The sequence below is a fragment of the Montipora capricornis genome, chromosome 2 (genome assembly GCF_036669925.1).
Source record: "Montipora capricornis isolate CH-2021 chromosome 2, ASM3666992v2, whole genome shotgun sequence".
NCBI classification, from domain to species: Eukaryota; Metazoa; Cnidaria; class Anthozoa; order Scleractinia; family Acroporidae; genus Montipora; species Montipora capricornis.
Genome location: NC_090884.1, coordinates 67,361,824 through 67,380,924, shown reverse-complemented (window position 1 = coordinate 67,380,924; position 19,101 = coordinate 67,361,824). Strand labels below are relative to the sequence as shown.

General features: G+C 40.4%; 3 protein-coding genes and 1 long non-coding RNA gene across 4 annotated transcripts in view; 2 read left to right on the top strand and 2 right to left on the bottom strand.

The window, feature by feature from the left end:
* The window catches only part of LOC138032252 (E3 ubiquitin-protein ligase LRSAM1-like), a 28,359-nt gene extending 27,103 nt beyond the window's left edge, over nt 1-1,256 (bottom strand). Inside the window, exon 1 of the mRNA XM_068879890.1 lies at nt 1,099-1,256. Coding sequence (XP_068735991.1) covers nt 1,099-1,170 — 72 coding nt within the window. The 5' untranslated portion in view covers nt 1,171-1,256. The remainder of the gene's footprint in view (nt 1-1,098) is intronic.
* A 2,061-nt stretch (nt 1,257-3,317) lies between these two features.
* LOC138032245 (uncharacterized) lies at nt 3,318-6,852 on the top strand. The gene is made up of 2 exons (XM_068879877.1): nt 3,318-3,477; nt 4,422-6,852. Exon 2 carries the CDS (start codon nt 4,423-4,425, stop codon nt 6,754-6,756), a length of 2,334 nt encoding a protein of 777 aa, XP_068735978.1. The 5' UTR covers nt 3,318-3,477; nt 4,422; the 3' UTR covers nt 6,757-6,852.
* Nucleotides 6,853-8,809: 1,957 nt separating this feature from the next.
* Nucleotides 8,810-12,821, bottom strand: LOC138032239 (uncharacterized). Its single transcript, XR_011128311.1, has 3 exons — nt 12,064-12,821; nt 9,964-10,017; nt 8,810-9,301 (listed from the first exon to the last, which is right to left on the bottom strand). It is a non-coding gene; the product is annotated as an uncharacterized lncRNA (long non-coding RNA).
* Nucleotides 12,822-14,322: 1,501 nt separating this feature from the next.
* Nucleotides 14,323-18,068, top strand: LOC138032230 (uncharacterized). The gene is made up of 2 exons (XM_068879860.1): nt 14,323-14,458; nt 15,410-18,068. The coding sequence occupies exon 2, from the start codon at nt 15,512-15,514 to the stop codon at nt 17,741-17,743; it is 2,232 nt and encodes a 743-aa protein (XP_068735961.1). The 5' UTR covers nt 14,323-14,458; nt 15,410-15,511; the 3' UTR covers nt 17,744-18,068.
* Nucleotides 18,069-19,101: the final 1,033 nt, after the last annotated feature.

Here is a 19,101-nt window from a genome sequence, read left to right as displayed (position 1 = left end):
AGATCGACAGCTTTTCAGTTATTATCAAAATAGATGAAAATTGATGTTTTTGTCATCTGTGAAAAACCTGTCTGACAGATTTAACTATTGCTATACATGATTATTTTTTCTTGCTAAGCAAATCCGGAAATTTTACGATGGGGTGGTACCGCTAGTTTTTGAGAAAAGGCCTTTGAAATGTCTAGTTTCCAGTCCCCCCTCGAGGAGCTCAGTCACTATATTTAGCATATTTTCCCCCTATTTGCATTTTTTTGTTACATAAAATTACATTTTATATTGATTGTAGTGACTTAATTTCACAAATTTCAAAATCTTCACCTTGTTCTTCAGAAAACCTTAGTAAGCCACCTTAAGCGGCATTTCTTCAATCGACCATTGCTACCTTGAAAAATAATCATGGCCATATGTTTTTGAGTTCCTTAAATTCCAAATTAATTTGCATCTTTGGATAAAATGGTAAATTTGACTCAAGCCAAGTGTAAAAAAATCAAGATTTGACATTTGACAGGTATATTTACATCAGAATATTTAAACGACGATAGTTTCTTATCAACAAAAATAAAGGATCGCTTGTAAGGTTCATCGCAATTAAAAGTAATTCATCATCAGATGACCTCACAAAATTGCGTGAACTACTTTGGCGAGAAACGTACACTTTTCAGTGAAAGATCAAAGCTTCAAATCAAGGGAACTGGAACGTGAAAAGCGATCATGCAGAAGGAACATTCTGAAAATGTCAACTTCTCTTAAGCTTAATAAATATGCTTAAGCTTATGTACATTTCGCCAATTAAAGTAAAATATAAAACTTTAAGGTAAAGGCTGTTAAAATTATGAGTCTAAACGTTTTCGAAGTCGCCCCAAAATTCAATAGTGTTTGTTTGTACGTTTGTTAGGAAGCTTTTACGGATTCCTTAAGATAGATAAATAACCAGTGAAACAATTCAAGAAATGACAACGACGGTAAGCCATGTTTCGAGCGGAAACTGGCAAGCGATGGTGGATGCGGAAGAACGGAATACTCGGTTCTAAAATTTCACTTGACAACACTCTAGATCTAACTTCATTCCAACGAACTTCGGCGTGTATTTATACTTACCACGACTAAGCATCGTTCGAGGCGTTTCTTAGTTTCATCTTTACTAACTTTTTTTGCCTTAAAAAGCGGCATTTCACAGGCTGTGGACGTAAGGGCAAAACATCAACACAACCAAGATGACATTCGATCAGCCATTTTGGATATCATTTGCATTATGGGTACAAAATTGCAAGCTTTCAGCTGAGCGCGCGCGCGAAAGCCACACGCACACACTCACGGATGATCGGAAACGAAAATGTGAGCTAGTAAAAATGGCGAACCAAAAATGAATTATTATTTTTGTTGGATGTGGTAACTAAGCTAGGTAACCTACCCCGCTATTTTGTTTACAAGAAACAGTCGTTTCTTCGCATTCTACCGAATTTTTGCATTGAACATCGCAATACCGTTACCATAGGAACAATTACAAGTATAACATCCACATCTACATATTCCAGCACTCGGCAAAGTCGCTTTTTAACTTATGGCTGTACATCACAAGCCTTTTAAGAGGCATCACGGCCAAGCCGGCCACTTCTGCTGGAGAGAACAGGACAGCCACAACACCGGAGACTTCATGCAAGACCCCTACTCTTCTGGAATAGGCCTTGGCGGATTCTGCTCCTATAAAAAGTGGCATATTATGCGACTAGCAGTGCTCAAATTTTGCCAAATTATGCTAAAATTATGCCAGAATCCCTAAATTATGCTTCTGATTTCCGAAATTATCCTCGCAAAAAATGACGAGGATTCTATACATATAGGCGCGCAACTGAACGACACCAAATGTTGTAGTCGTATGGCAGTTGTGCTAGCTTACACAATCCCCACGTGAAGCCGGATGGGAAAATAGAGTACCAGACTCCAACAAAAGTTAACGCGCACGCAGAATTCGCCAAAAGAGCCCAGTAACTAAACTCAATACTACTATTAGCATAGCTAAAACACGCATTGCAAGAACGCACCACCTAAATTTAATTTATTTCTGTAGAAAATACACCATATTTACTAAATTTTATGAATTTATGCTCCAAAAGTGCTAAAATTTGCTAATTATGCTGTGGCAGTGCTCGTTTAAAAAATTATGCTTTTTTGCTCCAATTATGCCAAAAATGATGCAAGCACAATCCGCCAAGGCCTATTCTCGAATAGTGTATGGGTTCTTTGACGTCCCACAGACTAGGGACCTTATGAACATAAAAGATATTTGTAAGATGGGGCCTACGGTATTGTTGGTTTTCACTCACGTGATCATCAGCCATGTTTTTCAACGAAAACAAAAGAAGACGTTTGCATAATAATAGAGTTAAATTCCCGGAGGATTTGGTCGGGGCTCCAACATGGCCGCTGTTTCTTTGTTTAGGGGCTCCAACATGGCGGCCGTGACGTCATGTGAAAACCGAGAATATAGTCCTTATCCGAGAAGACTTGAAAGTCTAACCATTTGCAGATGAAATTACAAAGGCAGCACTTTCTCCTCAGTTATTTTAAGATCCTAAGTGTTGATCCGGCCGGGGCTCGAACCCGCAACCTGCCGCCTGACCGATGTTCAACCAACCTCAATCGTTCCCCTACGGACAGGATTGACAATGTTGTAACTTTTTCCATAAGAAACCTGGTCGTTGTGACCTGTGGAAGGTCCCTTCTAGCCTCCTAACACCACTTAATTACTAAGACAGCAGCTTATTTGGGTTCCACCAGCTCTGATGGTCCCTTTATAAATATGAGCCCGTTTGCCGGGCAAGGTCGATTGGGTCATATATGCACTTGGGGAATTTGGACGAAAAGAGGTCGCGCGACCATTTAGGAGCGAAATCTACCACTTTTTCTCACTTTTATTATTTCAAGAAACTTCGTTTTACTTAATTATTACTTTCTCCTAGCTATAAAGGCAAAGTATTTCAAATACTGTCTCAATCACTGTCCCTTTCATCAAACAATGAAAAAAAAAACACTGTGCACGTCCAATCGTGGCAAAAATTTCCAACCCAAGAACCGAGATCTCGGCTACCGCGCCAGCCCGCCAGTTGCTGAAATTGCTGCCGAATGAAGCAAACGGTTTCTCACGCACTTATTCTCAGCAAACTATAGGGCTAGCGGCAGTAAATCGGAGAGGGATGAAGAAATTACGAGCAAATGAGATTTCTCTTTTCTTCGTCCGGATAAATTCTTCATGCGGAACTTTGGAAGTTCAAAAGTTTAAATTAAGAAAATTACATAGGGGAAAACCCGAGGACGTCAGAGATGACGTTGAAAAGTGAAACTATAGGTCATTGAACTATAGCCGATACTAAAGAGAATTTCTCTTTGCTTGATAGATCTCACTCAAACACACGCTCGCAAGTCAAATTTTGGCTGAAGTTACCTTGCCAGTTAAAGAGGAGAAAGCCGCTCAGCAAAGTAAGTAAATACAAATAAAATTGGGACAGTTTTGTTTTAGCCACTGTGTAATGTTCAGAGACGCAAAGTGAAATGACTTGGACGGGATTGGAAGGAGCGCAATTCGTTGTTATTTTTCAAGGCTTGCTTGCAACTTCCAAAGTTGCTTTTGTGACTGCTATTATCTTTCTGAAGTTTCATGTCCATTCTGAAGTTCAAATATATGAAATTTAATGTTTTAAAATCATTTTAAACTCGCAGTATAACGATAACTAGTGCTTCCGCCTCAACACGTGGCGTAGTAGAAGGCAAACTGAGGTCAGAGCAACTGAAGTAGTTTGCACTTGTTCTTTGGCTAAACCGTTTCGTACCTGAATTTTGTCTTACTTAAAATGCCCTAAAGAAAAGGGTCTTAAATGATGTTCAAAGCGGTCTTTCAAGATCCTGTATAATATAATAGAGGACAGACCTCTGGTTACGATGTTCTTTAAGATTATTTTAACAGCAATGGAAGTAAATCAACTTTTAACGCGCTTTCATTTGTTGATTCAGTTGAAACTTCTTCAGAGTTAAATCATTTTTAGACTTTCTGCGATTGATCTGTGCGCGAAAAATTATTAATTTGCGATATGAACGATAAGATAGAGAGATTCTACAAAACCGGAAGAACTTAATAACTTATTCATGTGGGACACAAGATACCTAATTATTCATTTCACTTTCTTCAAAGAAAGTACTTAGCGAGGTTCCGTCAGTTTAACTGAAAATGCTAAAGTTTCCAATTATGCTAGGAAAGAAATAGGAAAATATTGCAAAGAACTCAGCAATTTGGGAGGTTGCAAAGGAAGTTGAAACAAACGTAGGCTTGAAAGGATTCGACACCACCTCTTTGCCTTGTCACGCAGCATGAAAAAAAACCCAGTCAGTTTCTTCACCTTCTCATGAATATCGTCATGTTATTTTAGGATGCCTTCAAATTACTGTCTCTTGGATGCGGCTGTTCATGAAGAGGAAGGCGAAGATGAAACTACTTACGTCTTTCATAAAGAGGATCATGCAAAGTGTTTGATGGAAAACCTAGCTGCTATGCAAGCAAACGAAGAACTACTCACAGATATAGAAGTGTGCACTCACTCAAGAAAGTACTCCAAAAAGTTCCATTGCATGCTGCTCGCGTCCTGCAGCCCCGTTGTGAAAAATCTTCTCCTTAAGAGGGCTACCAAGCTTTCACAGGAACCGATTGTGCTTAACGAGATGACGAAGGAGCTTCTTAAGTTTTTTAGGTGTTTTATTTACCAGTCTAAAATCACAGTGGACAGGGAAGCCCTTGATCTCGAGGATCTTTACAACTTTGCAGTGAAGTACGATATCGACTTTCTGCGAGACACGTGTGAGCAGTGCAAAAATGTGCATGAAAAGAGCGGCTCCCTTGAAGTTGTGTTTGACAATCAAGAAGCTGTGCTTTGTAAATTGTTTGAGATGTTTTGCGATAAGGAACTCACCACGACCCTTTTGGAAGACAACAATGGTGAAACACAATGTGAAGTACACGGAGCACTCATCGCGGCAGCTTCGCCCATCCTTATGGAAGTTTTAGGAGACGGAAGATCTTCTTCTGGTGATAGCAAGAGCATTCGCCTGGAAATCTCGCCTGGTTCACTCCATGATTTTGTGGAATACATTTACTGTGCGGAAATCACACTGAACGCTCAGAATATAGGTAGCTTACTCAGAGCTGCATGCATATACCAATTGCCTGCTCTTGCGAGAACCTGTTGCGATTGGCTGATGGAAAGACTTGATACCTTTGATGTGGTTGGTATCTTGGCCCTAGCACGAGAATTGGCCTCTGAGTACGCAAAAAAGCTAGAAAAGGCTCTGATGAGCTATATTGTCCGAAATTTTAGTGATTTGCAAAAAGAGAATGAGTTAAATTCATTGCTGTTTGAAGATCTGAAGGATATCATCGCGAACGAAGCACTCGGTGTTGAGAGTGAAGAAGATGTATTTTATGCTATCATGAGTTGGATAGAGGATGACGAGTCTTCCCGTTTGCCATTCATATGCGAATTATTGCCATGTATTCGTTTCGAGCACACGAGCATGGATTTCTTACAGGCAGTGGAAAGCGACGACCGCATTGGAAAGTGTTCTCGATGTTTTCAAGAACTCCAAAGAGCTCGACTGAAGTTGGCCCCAGCTGCGACCAGCACGAAAACATCCTTAACAACTTCAACGGTTGGTGAGGAGGAAACTGATGACGACGAAGACGAGGAGGAAGAGGAAGACGTTGCACAAGCCTTTGCTGACGCGACATCCTCGTACTCTCGTCAGCAGTCGGAGAGCACTGCACTTCTAACAAATTCTTCAGTTTCGGAGTCCTTTGAACAAGATTGCAGTCTGAGTTTCAACGAACAGCAGGCCAGAGAAATCAACTGGAGACCAAACAAAGGGGTGACGAGAAACAACAGAGAAGGCAGCACTATGGATGAGCCGTACGAATACATCGAAGATCGTTCAGATGACGCATCCCGATATTCACCAGAGCCTCAATTTCTTAACGATTGCGACGGGCTATCTTCAGTATCAGCACCAGACTACCAAACTTGCCCTCAGCCCCCTCTGAGTAGTAAGAATCAACCAGGAAAAAGACTACTACGCAAAGATGGCCAACCAGATATGCGATGTCGAGAAAACCGACAACTTTATTTGGAAGACGGAAAAAACAAAAACGGAAGTCCAGATGCAAGGATAAGGGAAAACAGGGTAGAGATGCTCCATGCAGGTCCATTGACGAAAAAGGGAAACCCAGACATGCGATACAAGGTTAACAAAGATGCGTTTGGCGGCAAAGCGAAAAGAGCCGAATCTGGTTTTTCCCCTGTTGTCAGACAGAGATTGGGTCCATCGAAAAAGGATGGAACTTTAGACATGCGTTATAAAATCAACAGAGAAGCCGTCGTCGCGTGTTCCTATCCAAGTGGGGAATTTAACCGGTCACTCCCTGGCGCAGGATGTTTACCTCGCGAGGTTCCCTACTGCTTTGGAATCAATGCTGGACCTAAGAAGAAAGATGGCACTCCTGACATGCGCTTTAAGGTCAACAAGCAGTTGTATGCCAGTAGTCCCGCGCCATGCAGCTCTCCGTGTGGACCCCTGAAAAAGAATGGTACACCGGACATGCGCTATGCTGTAAACAAGCAAGGGTTTGTTTCTACTCGGCTGTCGTCCACCGCACGCGGCCCTTTAAAGAAAAATGGTACCCCTGATATGAGGTACAAAGCCAACAAACGCTCTTAAGAAGATACGGACAGAGGACTTAATAAACACTAACCGACCAATTAAAAAACCCCAGATAGTTGAGGGATCCACTTAGGACTTGGAGAGTCTCCCATCTCAGTTCTATTTGGTCAAAAATCGAAAAGAACGGCAAATTTGAAAATGACTTTTGTTAAATGGCATTTTTTGCGAAGTACACAATAAGATGGTTTGGCTTTTTCTTAGTGTTTTCAGCATGGACGGTTTTCTGGAAAACATTTGTTCGGTCTATAAAAATGTTCCCGCTTATCATGGTTGTATTTTCAAACGTTGTCTTAAACCTTATATATAAAGATTGTGTTGCTTAGAGGAATGGCTCTCGCTTCGAATGAATGCTTACGATTTATGCCATAAGGGCCGATTTACACGGAACGATTTTTGTCGCATGCAACAACGGCTTACGACAGGACCACGACATAATTTACGATTGTTGTGTACGTCAGCCTGAGTACAGACCGCCCCGCTCCCCTCAAAAAAACGTTCCTCTCCGATTTTTTTTTGTGGGGAGGGGTGGTCTGTACACAGGCTATGTGTACGTCAGAAAAAATGTCGTAGCATTTTAAAACATGTTTTAAAACGCTGCGGCAATCGTAAGTCATGTCGTAGGCCTGTCGTGAGCTTGTCGCATGCGACAAAAATCGTACCGTGTAAATCGGCCCTAATTGTTACTATAAAGACCTATAAAATGCAAATGAAGTTTGATTTCGTTATCGTCGCACGTGGCAACTAGCACGTGCTTGTAACTGTCACCTGCAGCTACTCCTTGTTGCCCAGGGTCACTGCTTGGTGGGTGAACGCCACGGATATCCTATTTTGAGGACTGGCTCTTTGTTGCAAATCAATGTGCATACTATAGAGGTTTTGCACGGCAATCATGTTGCATGGCAGGAACAACAGATTCTTTTCCCTATGGGAACAAATGTTCTTTCTAATGCAAAACACTTTCATTGTTACTGCCATGCAACATGGCTGCCGTGCAAAACCTCTATTACGGAGATTGGTTTAAAAGCCAGTCGAATTTTGTTATCGTCGTAGTGACATGCGATAACTGGCATGTGCTTCTTGTGGCTGTTATATCAAGTAGGGTCCTGTTGACCGAGGTCATAAAGGTTTCCCGCGCGAATACTTCATTTTGAAGACTGCAACTTGCAAAGTTGTTGGAAATTTTACGAAGACCAAACTTTCGGCAAAGTTTAAAAAAAATTCTGTACCGCAGAATCAGAGCCACATTAAAAATCACAGGATCCGCGGGACAAAATTTTTAAACTTTGCAGAAAAAAAAAAATGGAAGTCACCGAGTTCGTTTTTGAGATGCAAGCAACTGAAGACTCTACTTTGACCCGCGGTCGCTTCAACTGGTCACAAGGTTTCAGATGCCTGTCCCTGGCATACAGTGTGGGAGAAAAATGTCAGTCCACTAACTTATTTAAGAGATCCTTCTTATGCTCCATTTCTTACGCTTAGCTCCGTTCGTTCCAAGCAAATCAGAAAGGTTCCAGTCAAGTCAATACTTCCATTGCTACTATTGACATTTAGCATTGTGCGTGAACGGCAAACGTCGCAAAAACATGAAAAGTCTCCAACTCTGACTGGTTATTTTCTTTGAGAAGTTCCTTAGAATTCGTAATTGACCCTTTCATTCCCAAGATCGAAACGTTCAATTCTCTTAACTAGTACTATGGATTTCTTAATTGGGTAGTTATGAGAATTTGGTGTTATATCCGGCAAAGATCACATCTATTAAGCTGATAATGTTCTTCATTCTCAATACCTGTCTGACGAACATTTAATTGAAATTGTGAGGAGAATTAACGTACAGATCACTCCTAGGAGTCAAAGGGTTTTAACAGAAAAGCAATGACCCAAGATCAGACATTGGACAGATGACTCTACAGCCTCTTCGAAGGCAATAGAAATGAATCTTAGGTGAGGTAGACCATTTGGCAACTCTCGGCGATTTTTTCCTTTCCAAGGTCATTTTTCAAAGTTAAAAAAAACCCCACACACACACAAACAAAAATAAAAACAACAGCCATGAATTAAGTACTTGGTTACTTTTATTACTTATTCAAGTAAAACACAATGTTATTGTCCAGTTCAAACAAAACTGAAGACCGGGTAGAAAACACGCCTACATTGCACCAAACGCCTCCACGGAATTAACCAGCATGAAGCATGCCTCATTGTAAGTTATACTTCTTGACCGAATGGTCCAACAAAAAAATGAACCGACGCACAAGGAAACTCAGTATTCCTAATGGTATTAAAAGCATGCACGGGCCCAGAACTGTTGTTGTTAATGAACAAATGCTAAAATTATGGAACTTTCAAGCTTGCCTGATGGCTAAATGTTACCACGGTAACAATCAGTCTAACTTCCATCAAAGAATCTTCAGAATCGACTATATCAAAGAAACTGCTCATTTGGACTTCAAAGATTTTAAATGAAGAAAACCTTTGGGGGGTAACACATATACTGTACCTCCTTTTGAAGGACTCTACACAAGGAGTACACTCCTTTGGGTACCTTAAGGAGGAAAATGATAAATATTATGCAAATGTCAAAGAAATGCAATACCAATGAAGATGCCAATATCTATCTAAAATAAAGTCACAACTTGTGTGATTTCATCTGTCAACAACTGGATCTGATCCCTGATGCACAAGGCATTGTGAGTAAAATATAAAAAAAAAAAAGAGGCATTGTAAGTACTGTAACAGTACCCCTCAAAGGTAAGTTACCACCTTGCATTGCATTTCCTGCCCGACGCCATTCAGGCATGTCACCACAAGTGAACTGTATTAATTTTTTGACATCAGAAGCAATACAGTGTGTTTGAAAAAATGGTATATTAAAGATTAATAATAATAAAAAAATCTTGGAAAACAAAATACTAGAATTTTACAACATATCCCAAGTTTTTATTGAGTCGTACAAACTTATTTATAAGTCTCCTTTGCAGGCATTTCTTGGCCATCATACAAAGTTCCATCATAAAAATGACTGCAAAAGCCTTGGTAACTAAAAAACTAATGTGACATCAAAAGCATCATCTAGATTTGGAGTGCACAAGAACTGGAAAAATCAAGTCTGAAAAATGTACTTGCAGACATAATAATGAATTGCAATTTAAAATTTACTGAATGATACAGTTACAGCTGATAACATAATTACAGCGAAGTACCCACCTCTGTTGCCCCACATTTTGACAAATCAAAGGTTGGATCGGGAGACTCCCTCGCCTGGTTAATTAAGATTGACATGGGGACTGTAAATGCTTATTGCTATGCTGTGATAAGATTCAATCATTAACTTACAGTTTCACTAGCACCAATCTAGTGGGTAAGTATGTCCCCATAAATAACAAGGGCAATGGCCAAGACGATAAATGACATTGAGAATAACCAATTACAGTAACAATAATAGTAATGAGAATAAGAAGAAGAAGAGCAAGAACATTAACAATCGATAGCAATAACAATACACGATAAAATAAATAACAGTACTGAGTAGATAAAAAAATGACAACGACAGTGGCAGCTGTTTTTGGACTCTTATAATAGGTCTCATTACTAGTTCTCGACAGAACACAGGTGGATCTACTGAGAATTTGAAAACATCAGAGTTTGCAAAAATCTAGATATAATCTTACCTGCAATAATTCACCTAAACAGTGCAAATTCAACCTACAGTTTTTAATAATAATATTCCGAGACAGAAAGACTATGAATGCACCATCTCAGTTATTACTTAAGGCCCAAACATTGGCTGCATCTGATACTAGAGGCAAATAACGATGTATCAAAGGTTTATGTAAACTAAACAACTAAAAATTCTCTGACTGCTACAAAGCAGGATAATGGAACATGGAAACAAAAAAGGAACAGTTCTTGATTTAAGGTGGCTTATTACAGTTTTCTGAAGAAAAAGATCAAGATTTTGAAATCTGTGAAATTATAGCAACAGGATGTCTCGTCTGAAGTCACTGCAAAAAATTATTCATGTAAAATGTAATTTTACCTAACAAATAAACGCAAATCAGGGGAAAATACTGAACGTAGTGACCAAGCTCCAGGAGAGGGGACTGGAAACTAGACATTTTCTCAAAAACTAGCCATACGACCAGTATTAAAATTTTGGGAATTAGTAAAAAATATAAAGATGAAACCATCAACATTTTTTCTAAAAGATCTATCAGATCGACAGCTTTTCAGTTATTATCAAAATAGATGAAAATTGATGTTTTTGCCATCCGTGAAAAACCTGTCTGACAGATTTAACTATTGCTATACATTATTTTTTCTCGCTAAGGAAATCCGGAAATTTTACGATGGGGTGGTACTGCTAGTTTTTGAGAAAAAGGCCTTTGAAATGTCTAGTTTCCAGTCCCCCCTCGAGGAGCTCAGTCACTATATTTAGCATATTTTCCCCCTATTTGCATTTTTTTGTTACATAAAATTACATTTTATATTGATTGTAGTGACTTAATTTCACAAATTTCAAAATCTTCACCTTGTTCTTCAGAAAACTTTAGTAAGCCACCTTAAGCGGCATTTCTTCAATCGACCATTGCTACATTGAAAAATAATCATGGCCATATGTTTTTGAGTTCCTTAAATTCAAAATTAATTTGCATCTTTGGATAAAATGGTAAATTTGACTCAAGCCAAGTGTAAAAAAATCATTTGACATTTGACAGGTATATTTACATCAGAATATTTAAACGACGATAGTTTCTTATCAACAAAAATGAAGGATGGCTTGTAAGGTTCATCGCAATTAAAAGTAATTCATCATCAGATGACCTCACAAAATTGCGTGAACTACTTTGGCGAGAAACGTACACTTTTCAGTGAAAGATCAAAGCTTCAAATCAAGGGAACTGGAACATGAAAAGCGATCATGCAGAAGGAACATTCTGAAAATGTCAACTTCTCTTAAGCTTAATAAATATGCTTAAGCTTATGTACATTTCGCCAATTAAAGTAAAATATAAAACTTTAAGGTAAAGGCTGATAAAATTATGAGTCTAAACGTTTTCGAAGTCGCCCCAAAATTCAATAGTGTTTGTTTGTACGTTTATTAGGAAGCTTTTACGGATTCCTTAAGATAGATAAATAACCAGTGAAACAATTCAAGAAATGACAACGACGGTAAGCCATGTTTCGAGCGGAAACTGGCAAGCGATGGTGGATGCGGAAGAACGGAATACTGTACTCGGTTCTAAAATTTCACTTGACAACACTCAAACTTCATTCCAACGAACTTCTGCGTGTATTTATACTTACCACGACTAAGCATCGTTCGAGGCGTTTCTTAGTTTCATCTTTACTAACTTTTTTTGCCTTAAAAAGCGGCATTTCACAGGCTGTGGACGTAAGGGCAAAACATCAACACAACCAAGATGACATTCGATCAGCCATTTTGGATATCATTTGCATTATGGGTACAAAATTGCAAGCTTTCAGCTGAGCGCGCGCGCGAAAGCCACACGCACACACTCAAGGATGATCGGAAACGAAAATGTGAGCTATTAAAAATGGCGAACCAGAAATGAATTATTATTTTTGTTGGATGTGGTAACTAAGCTAGGTAACCTACCCCGCTATTTTGTATACAAGAAACAGTCGTTTCTTCGCATTCTGCCGAATTTTTGCATTAAACATCGCAATACCGTTACCATAGGAACAATTACAAGTATAACATCTACATCTACATATTCCAGCACTCGGCAAAGTCGCTTTTTAACTTATGGCTGTTTCTGCTTAGGTGGCCCCATACATCACAAGCCTTTTAAGAGACATCACGGCCAAGCCGGCCACTTCTGCTGGAGAGAACAGGACAGACACAACACTGGGACTTCATGCCGGACCCCTACTCATCTCGAATAGGCCTTGGCGGATTCTGCTCCTATAAAAAGTGGCATATTATGCGACTAGCAGTGCTCAAATTTTGCCAAATTATGCCAAAATTATGCCAGAATCCCCAAATTATGCTCCTGATTTCCGAAATTATCCTCACAAAATGACGTGGATTCTGTACATACAGGCGCGCAACTGAACGACACCAAATCTTGGAGTCGTATGGCAGTTGTGCTAGCTTACACAATCCCCACTTGAAGCCGGATGGGAAAATACAGTACCAGACTCCACCAAAAGTTAACGCGCACGCAGAATTCGCCAAAAGAGCCCAGTAACTAAACTCAACACTACTATTAGCATAGCTAAAACACGCATGGCAAGAACGCACCACCTAAATTTAATTTATTTCTGTAGAAAATACACCATATTTACTAAATTTTATGAATTTATGCTCCAAAAGTGCTAAAATTTGCTAATTATGCTGTGGCAGTGCTCGTTTAAAAAATTATGCTTTTTTGCTCCAATTATGCCAAAAATGATGCAAGCACAATCGAATAGTGTATGGGTTCTTTGACGTCCCACAGGAACCTTATGAACATAAAAGATATTTGTAAGATGGGGCCTACGGTATCGTTGGTTTTCACTCACGTGATCATCAGCCATGTTTTTCAACGAAAACAAAAGAAGACGTTTGCATAATAATAGAGTTAAATTCCCGGAGGATTTGGTCGGGGCTCCAACATGGCCGCCGTTTCTTTATTTAGGGGCTCCAACATGGCCGGCCGTGACGTCATGTGAAAACCGAGAATATAGTCCTTATCCGAGAAGACTTGAAAGTCTAACCATTTGCAGATGAAATTACAAAGGCAGCACTTTCTCCTCAGTTATTTTAAGATCCTAATTGTTGATCCGGCCGGGGCTCGAACCCCGACCTGCCGCCTGACCGATGTTCAACCAACCTCAATCGTTCCCCTACGGACAGGATTGACAATGTTGTAACTTTTTCAATAAGAAACCTGGTCGTTGTTACCTGTGGAAGGTCCCTTCTAGCCTCCTAACACCACTTAATTACTAAGACAGCAGCTTATTTTGGTTCCGTCAGCTCTGATGGTCCCTTCATAAATATGAGCCCGTTTGCCGGGCAAGGTCGGTTGGGTCATATATGCACTTGGGGAATTTGGACGAAAAGAGGTCGCGCGACCATTTAGGAGCGAAATCTACCACTTTTTCTCACTTTTATTATTTCAAGAAACTTCGTTTTACTTAATTATTAGTTTCTCCTAGCTATAAAGGCAAAGTATTTCAAATACTGTCTCAATCACTGTCCCTTTCATCAAACAATGAAAAAAAAACACTGTGCACGTCCAATCGTGGCAAAAATTTCCAACCCAAGAACCGAGATCTCGGCTACCGCGCCAGCCCGCCAGTTGCTGAAATTGTTGCAGAAGGAAGCAAACGGTTTCTCACGCACTTATTCTCAGCAAACTATAGGGCTAGCGGCAGTAAATCGGAGAGGGATGAAGAAATTACGAGCAAATGAGTTTGTTTCAAGTCTCTTTTCGAATTAAGCTCTTCGTCCGGGTAAATTCTTCATGCGGAACTTTGGAAGTTTAAAAGTTTAAATTAAGAAAATTACATAGGGGAAAACCCGAGGAAGTCAGAGATGACGTTGAAAAGTGAAACTATAGGTCATTGAACTATAGCCGATACTAAAGAGAATTTCTCTTTGCTTGATAGATCTCACTCAAAGACACGCGCCGTTCAAGTCAAATTTTGGCTGAAGTTACCTTGCCAGTTAAAGAGGAGAAAGCCGCTCAGCAAAGTAAGTAAATACAAATAAAATTCGGACAGTTTTGTTTTAGCCACTGTGTAATGTTCAGAAACGCAAAGTGAAATGACTTGGACGGGATTGGAAGGAGCGCAATTCGTTGTTATTTTTCAAGGCTTGCTTGCAACTTCCAAAGTTGCTTTTGTGACTGCTATTATCTTTCTGAAGTTTCATGTCCATTCTGAAGTTCAAATATATGAAATTTAATGTTTTAAAATCATTTTAAACTCGCAGTATAACGATAACTAGTGCTTCCGCCTCAACACGTGGCGTAGTAGAAGGCATTTAATTAAACTGAGGTCAGAGCAACTGAAGTAGTTTGCATTTGTTCTTTGGCTAAACCGTTTCGTACCTGAATTTTGTCTTACTTAAAATGCCCTAAAGAAAAGGGTCTTAAATGATGTTCAAAGCGGTCTTTCAAGATTCTGTATAATGTAATAGAGGACAGACCTCTGGTTACGATGTTCTTTACGATTATTTTAACAGCAATGGAAGTAAATTAACTTTTAACGCGCTTTCATTTGTTGATTCAGTTGAAACTTCTTCAGAGTTAAATCATTTTTAGACTTTCTGCGATTGATCTGTGCGCGAAAAATTATTAATTTGCGATATGAACGATAAGATAGAGAGATTCTACAAAACCGGAAGAACTTAATAACTTATTCATGAGGGACACAAGATACCTAATTATTCATTTCACTTTCTTCAAAGAAAGTACTTAGCGAGGTTCTGTCAATTTAACTGAAAATTCTAAAGTTTCAAATTATGCTAGGAAGAAATAGGAAAATATTGCAAAGAACTCAGCAATTTGGGAGGTTGCAAAGGAAGTTGAAACAAACGTAGGCTTGAAAGGATTCGACACCACATCTTTGCCTTGTCATGCAGCATGAAAAAAAACCCAGTCAGTTTCTTCACCTTCTCATGAATATCGTCATTTTATTTCAGGATGCAGTCAAATTACTGTCTCTTGGATGCGGCTGTTCATGAAGGGAAGGCGAAGATGAAACTACTTACGTCTTTCATAAGGAGGATCATGCAAAGTGTTTGATGGAAAACCTAGCTGGTATGCAAGAAAACGAAGAACTACTCACAGATATAGAAGTGTGCACTCACTCAAGAAAGTACTCCAAAAAGTTCCACTGCATGCTGCTCGCGTCCTGCAGCCCCGTTGTGAAAAATCTTCTCCTTAAGAGGGCTACCAAGCTTTCACAGGAACCGATTGTGCTTAACGAGATGACGAAGGAGCTTCTTAAGTTTTTTAGGTGTTTTATTTACCAGTCTAAAATCACAGTGGACAGGGAAGCCCTTGATTTCGAGGATCTTTACAACTTTGCAGTGAAGTACGATATCGACTTTCTGCGAGACACGTGTGAGCAGTGCAAAAATGTGCAGGAAAAGAGCGGCTCCCTTGAAGTTGTGTTTCACGATCACGAAGCTGTGCTTTGTAAATTGTTTGAGATGTTTTGCGATAAGGAATTCACCACGACCCTTTTGGAAGACAACAATGGTGAAACGCAATGCGAAGTACACGGAGCACTCATCGCGGCAGCTTCGCCCATCCTTATGGAAGTTTTAGGAGACGGAAGATCTTCTTCTGGTGATAGCAAGAGCATTCGCCTGGAAATCTCGCCTGGTTCACTCCATGATTTTGTGGAATACATTTACTGTGCGGAAATCACACTGAACGCTCAGAATATAGGTAGCTTACTCAGAGCTGCATGCATATACCAATTGCCTGCTCTTGCGAGAACCTGTTGCGATTGGCTGATGGAAAGACTTGATACCTTTGATGTGGTTGGTATCTTGGCCCTAGCACGAGAATTGGCCTCTGAGTACGCAAAAAAGCTAGAAAAGGCTGTGATGAGCTATATTGTCCGAAATTTTAGTGATTTGCAAAAAGAGAATGAGTTAAATTCATTGCTGTTTGAAGATCTGAAGGATATCATCGCGAACGAAGCACTCGGTGTTGAGAGTGAAGAAGATGTATTTTATGCTATCATGAGTTGGATAGAGGATGACGAGTCTTCCCGTTTGCCATTCATATGCGAATTATTGCCATGTATTCGTTTCGAGCACACGAGCATGGATTTCTTACAGGCAGTGGAAAGCGACGACCGCATTGGAAAGTGTTCTCGATGTTTTCAAGAACTCCAAAGAGCTCGACTGAAGTTGGCCCCAGCTGCGACCAGCACGAAAACATCCTTAACAACTTCAACGGTTGGTGAGGAGGAAACTGATGACGACGAAGACGAGGAGGAAGAGGAAGACGTTGCACAAGCCTTCGCTGACGCGACATCCTCGTACTCTCGTCAGCAGTCGGAGAGCACTGCACTTCTAACAAATTCTTCAGTTTCGGAGTCCTTTGAACAAGATTGCAGTCTGAGTTTCAACGAACAGCAGGCCAGAGAAATCAACTGGAGACCAAACAAAGGGGTGACGAGAAACAACAGAGAAGGCAGCACTATGGATGAGCCGTACGAATACATCGAAGATCGTTCAGATGACGCATCCCGATATTCACCAGAGCCTCAATTTCTTAACGATTGCGACGGGCTATCTTCAGTATCAGCACCAGACTACCAAACTTGGCCTCAGCCCCCTCTGAGTAGTAAGAATCAACCAGGGAAAAGACTACTACGCAAAGATGGCCAACCAGATATGCGATGTCGAGAAAACCGTCAACTGTATTTGGAAGACGGAAAAAACAAAAACGGAAGTCCAGATGCAAGGATAAGGGAAAACAGGGTAGAGATGCTCCATGCGGGTCCATTGACGAAAAAGGGAAACCCAGACATGCGATACAAGGTTAACAAAGATGCGTGTGGCGGCAAAGCGAAAAGAGCCGAATCTGGTTTTTCCCCTGTTGTCAGACAGAGATTGGGTCCATCGAAAAAGGATGGAACTTTAGACATGCGTTATAAAATCAACAGAGAAGCCGTCGTCGCGTGTTCCTATCCAAGTGGGGAGTTTAACCGGACACTCCCTGGCGCAGGATGTTTACCTCGCAAGGTTCCCTACTGCTTTGGAATCAATGCTGGACCTAAGAAGAAAGATGGCACTCCTGACATGCGCTTTAAGGTCAACAAGCAGTTGTATGCCAGTAGTCCCGCGCCATGCAGCTCTCCGTCTGGACCCCTGAAAAAGAATGGTACACCGGACATGCGCTATGCTGTAAACAAGCAAGGGTTTGTTTCTACTCGGCTGTCGTCCACCGCACGCGGCCCTTTAAAGAAAAATGGTACCCCCGATATGAGGTACAAAGCCAACAAACGCTGTTAAGAAGATATGGACAGAGGACTTAATAAACACTAACCGACCAATTAAAAAACCCCAGATAGTTGAGGGATCCACCTAGGACTTGGAGAGTCTCCCATCTCAGTTCTATTTGGTCAAAAATCGAAAAGAACGGCAAATTTGAAATTGACTTTTGTTAAATGGCATTTTTTGAGAAGTACACAATAAGGTGGTTTGGCTTTTTCTTAGTGCTTTCAGCATGGACGGTTTTCTGGAAAACATTTGTTTTATCTATAAAAATGTTCCCGCTTATCATGGTTGTAATTTCAAACGTTGTCTCAAACCTTATATATAAAGATTGTGTTGCTTAGAGGAATGGCTCTCGTTTCGAATGAATGCTTACGATTAATGCCATAAGTGTTGCTATAAAGACCTATAGAATGCAAATGAAGTTTGATTTCGTTATCGTCGCACGTGGCAACTAGCACGTGCTTGTAGCTGTCACCGGCAGCTACTCCTTGTTGCCCAGGGTCACTGCTTGGTGGGTGAACGCCACGGATATCCTATTTTGAGGACTGGCTCTTTGTTGCAAATCAATGCGCATACTATAGAGGTTTTGGACGGCAATCATGTTGTATGGCAGGAACAACAGATTCTTTTTCCTGTAGGATCAAATGTTCTTTCTAATGCAAAACACTTTCATTGTTACTGCCATGCAACATGGCTGCCGTGCAAAACCTCTATTACGGAGATTGGATAAAAGCCAGTCGAATTTTGTTATCGTCGTAGTGCCATGCGATAACTGGCATGTGCTTCTTGTGGCTGTTATATCAAGTAGGGTCCTGTTGACCGAGGTCACATAGGTTTCCCGCGCGAATACTTCATTTTGAAGACTGCAACTTGCAAAGTTGTTGGAAATTTTACGAAGACCAAACTTTCGGCAAAGTTTAAAAAAAATTCTGTACCGCAGAATCAGAGCCACATTAAAAATCACAGCATTAAGGTGGCTCTGAATCCGCGGGACAGAATTCTTCAAACGTCGCAGAAATATAAAAAAATGGGAGTCACCGAGTTCGTTTTTGAGATACAAGAAACCAAAGACTTTACTTTGACCCGCGGTCGCTTCAACTGGTCGCAAGGTTTCAGATGCCTGTCCCTGGCGTACAGTGTGGGAGAAAAATGTCAGTCCACTAACATATTTTAAGAGATCCCTTCTTACGCTCCCTTTCTTACGCTTACCTCTGTTCCTTTCAAGCATATCACAAAGGTCTCAGTCACGTCAATTCTTCAATTGCTATCATTGAGATTTAGCATTGTGCGTGAACGGCAAACGTCGCAAAAACATGAAAAGTCTCCAACTCTGACTTGTTATTTTCTTTGAGAAGTTCCTTAGAATTCGTAAT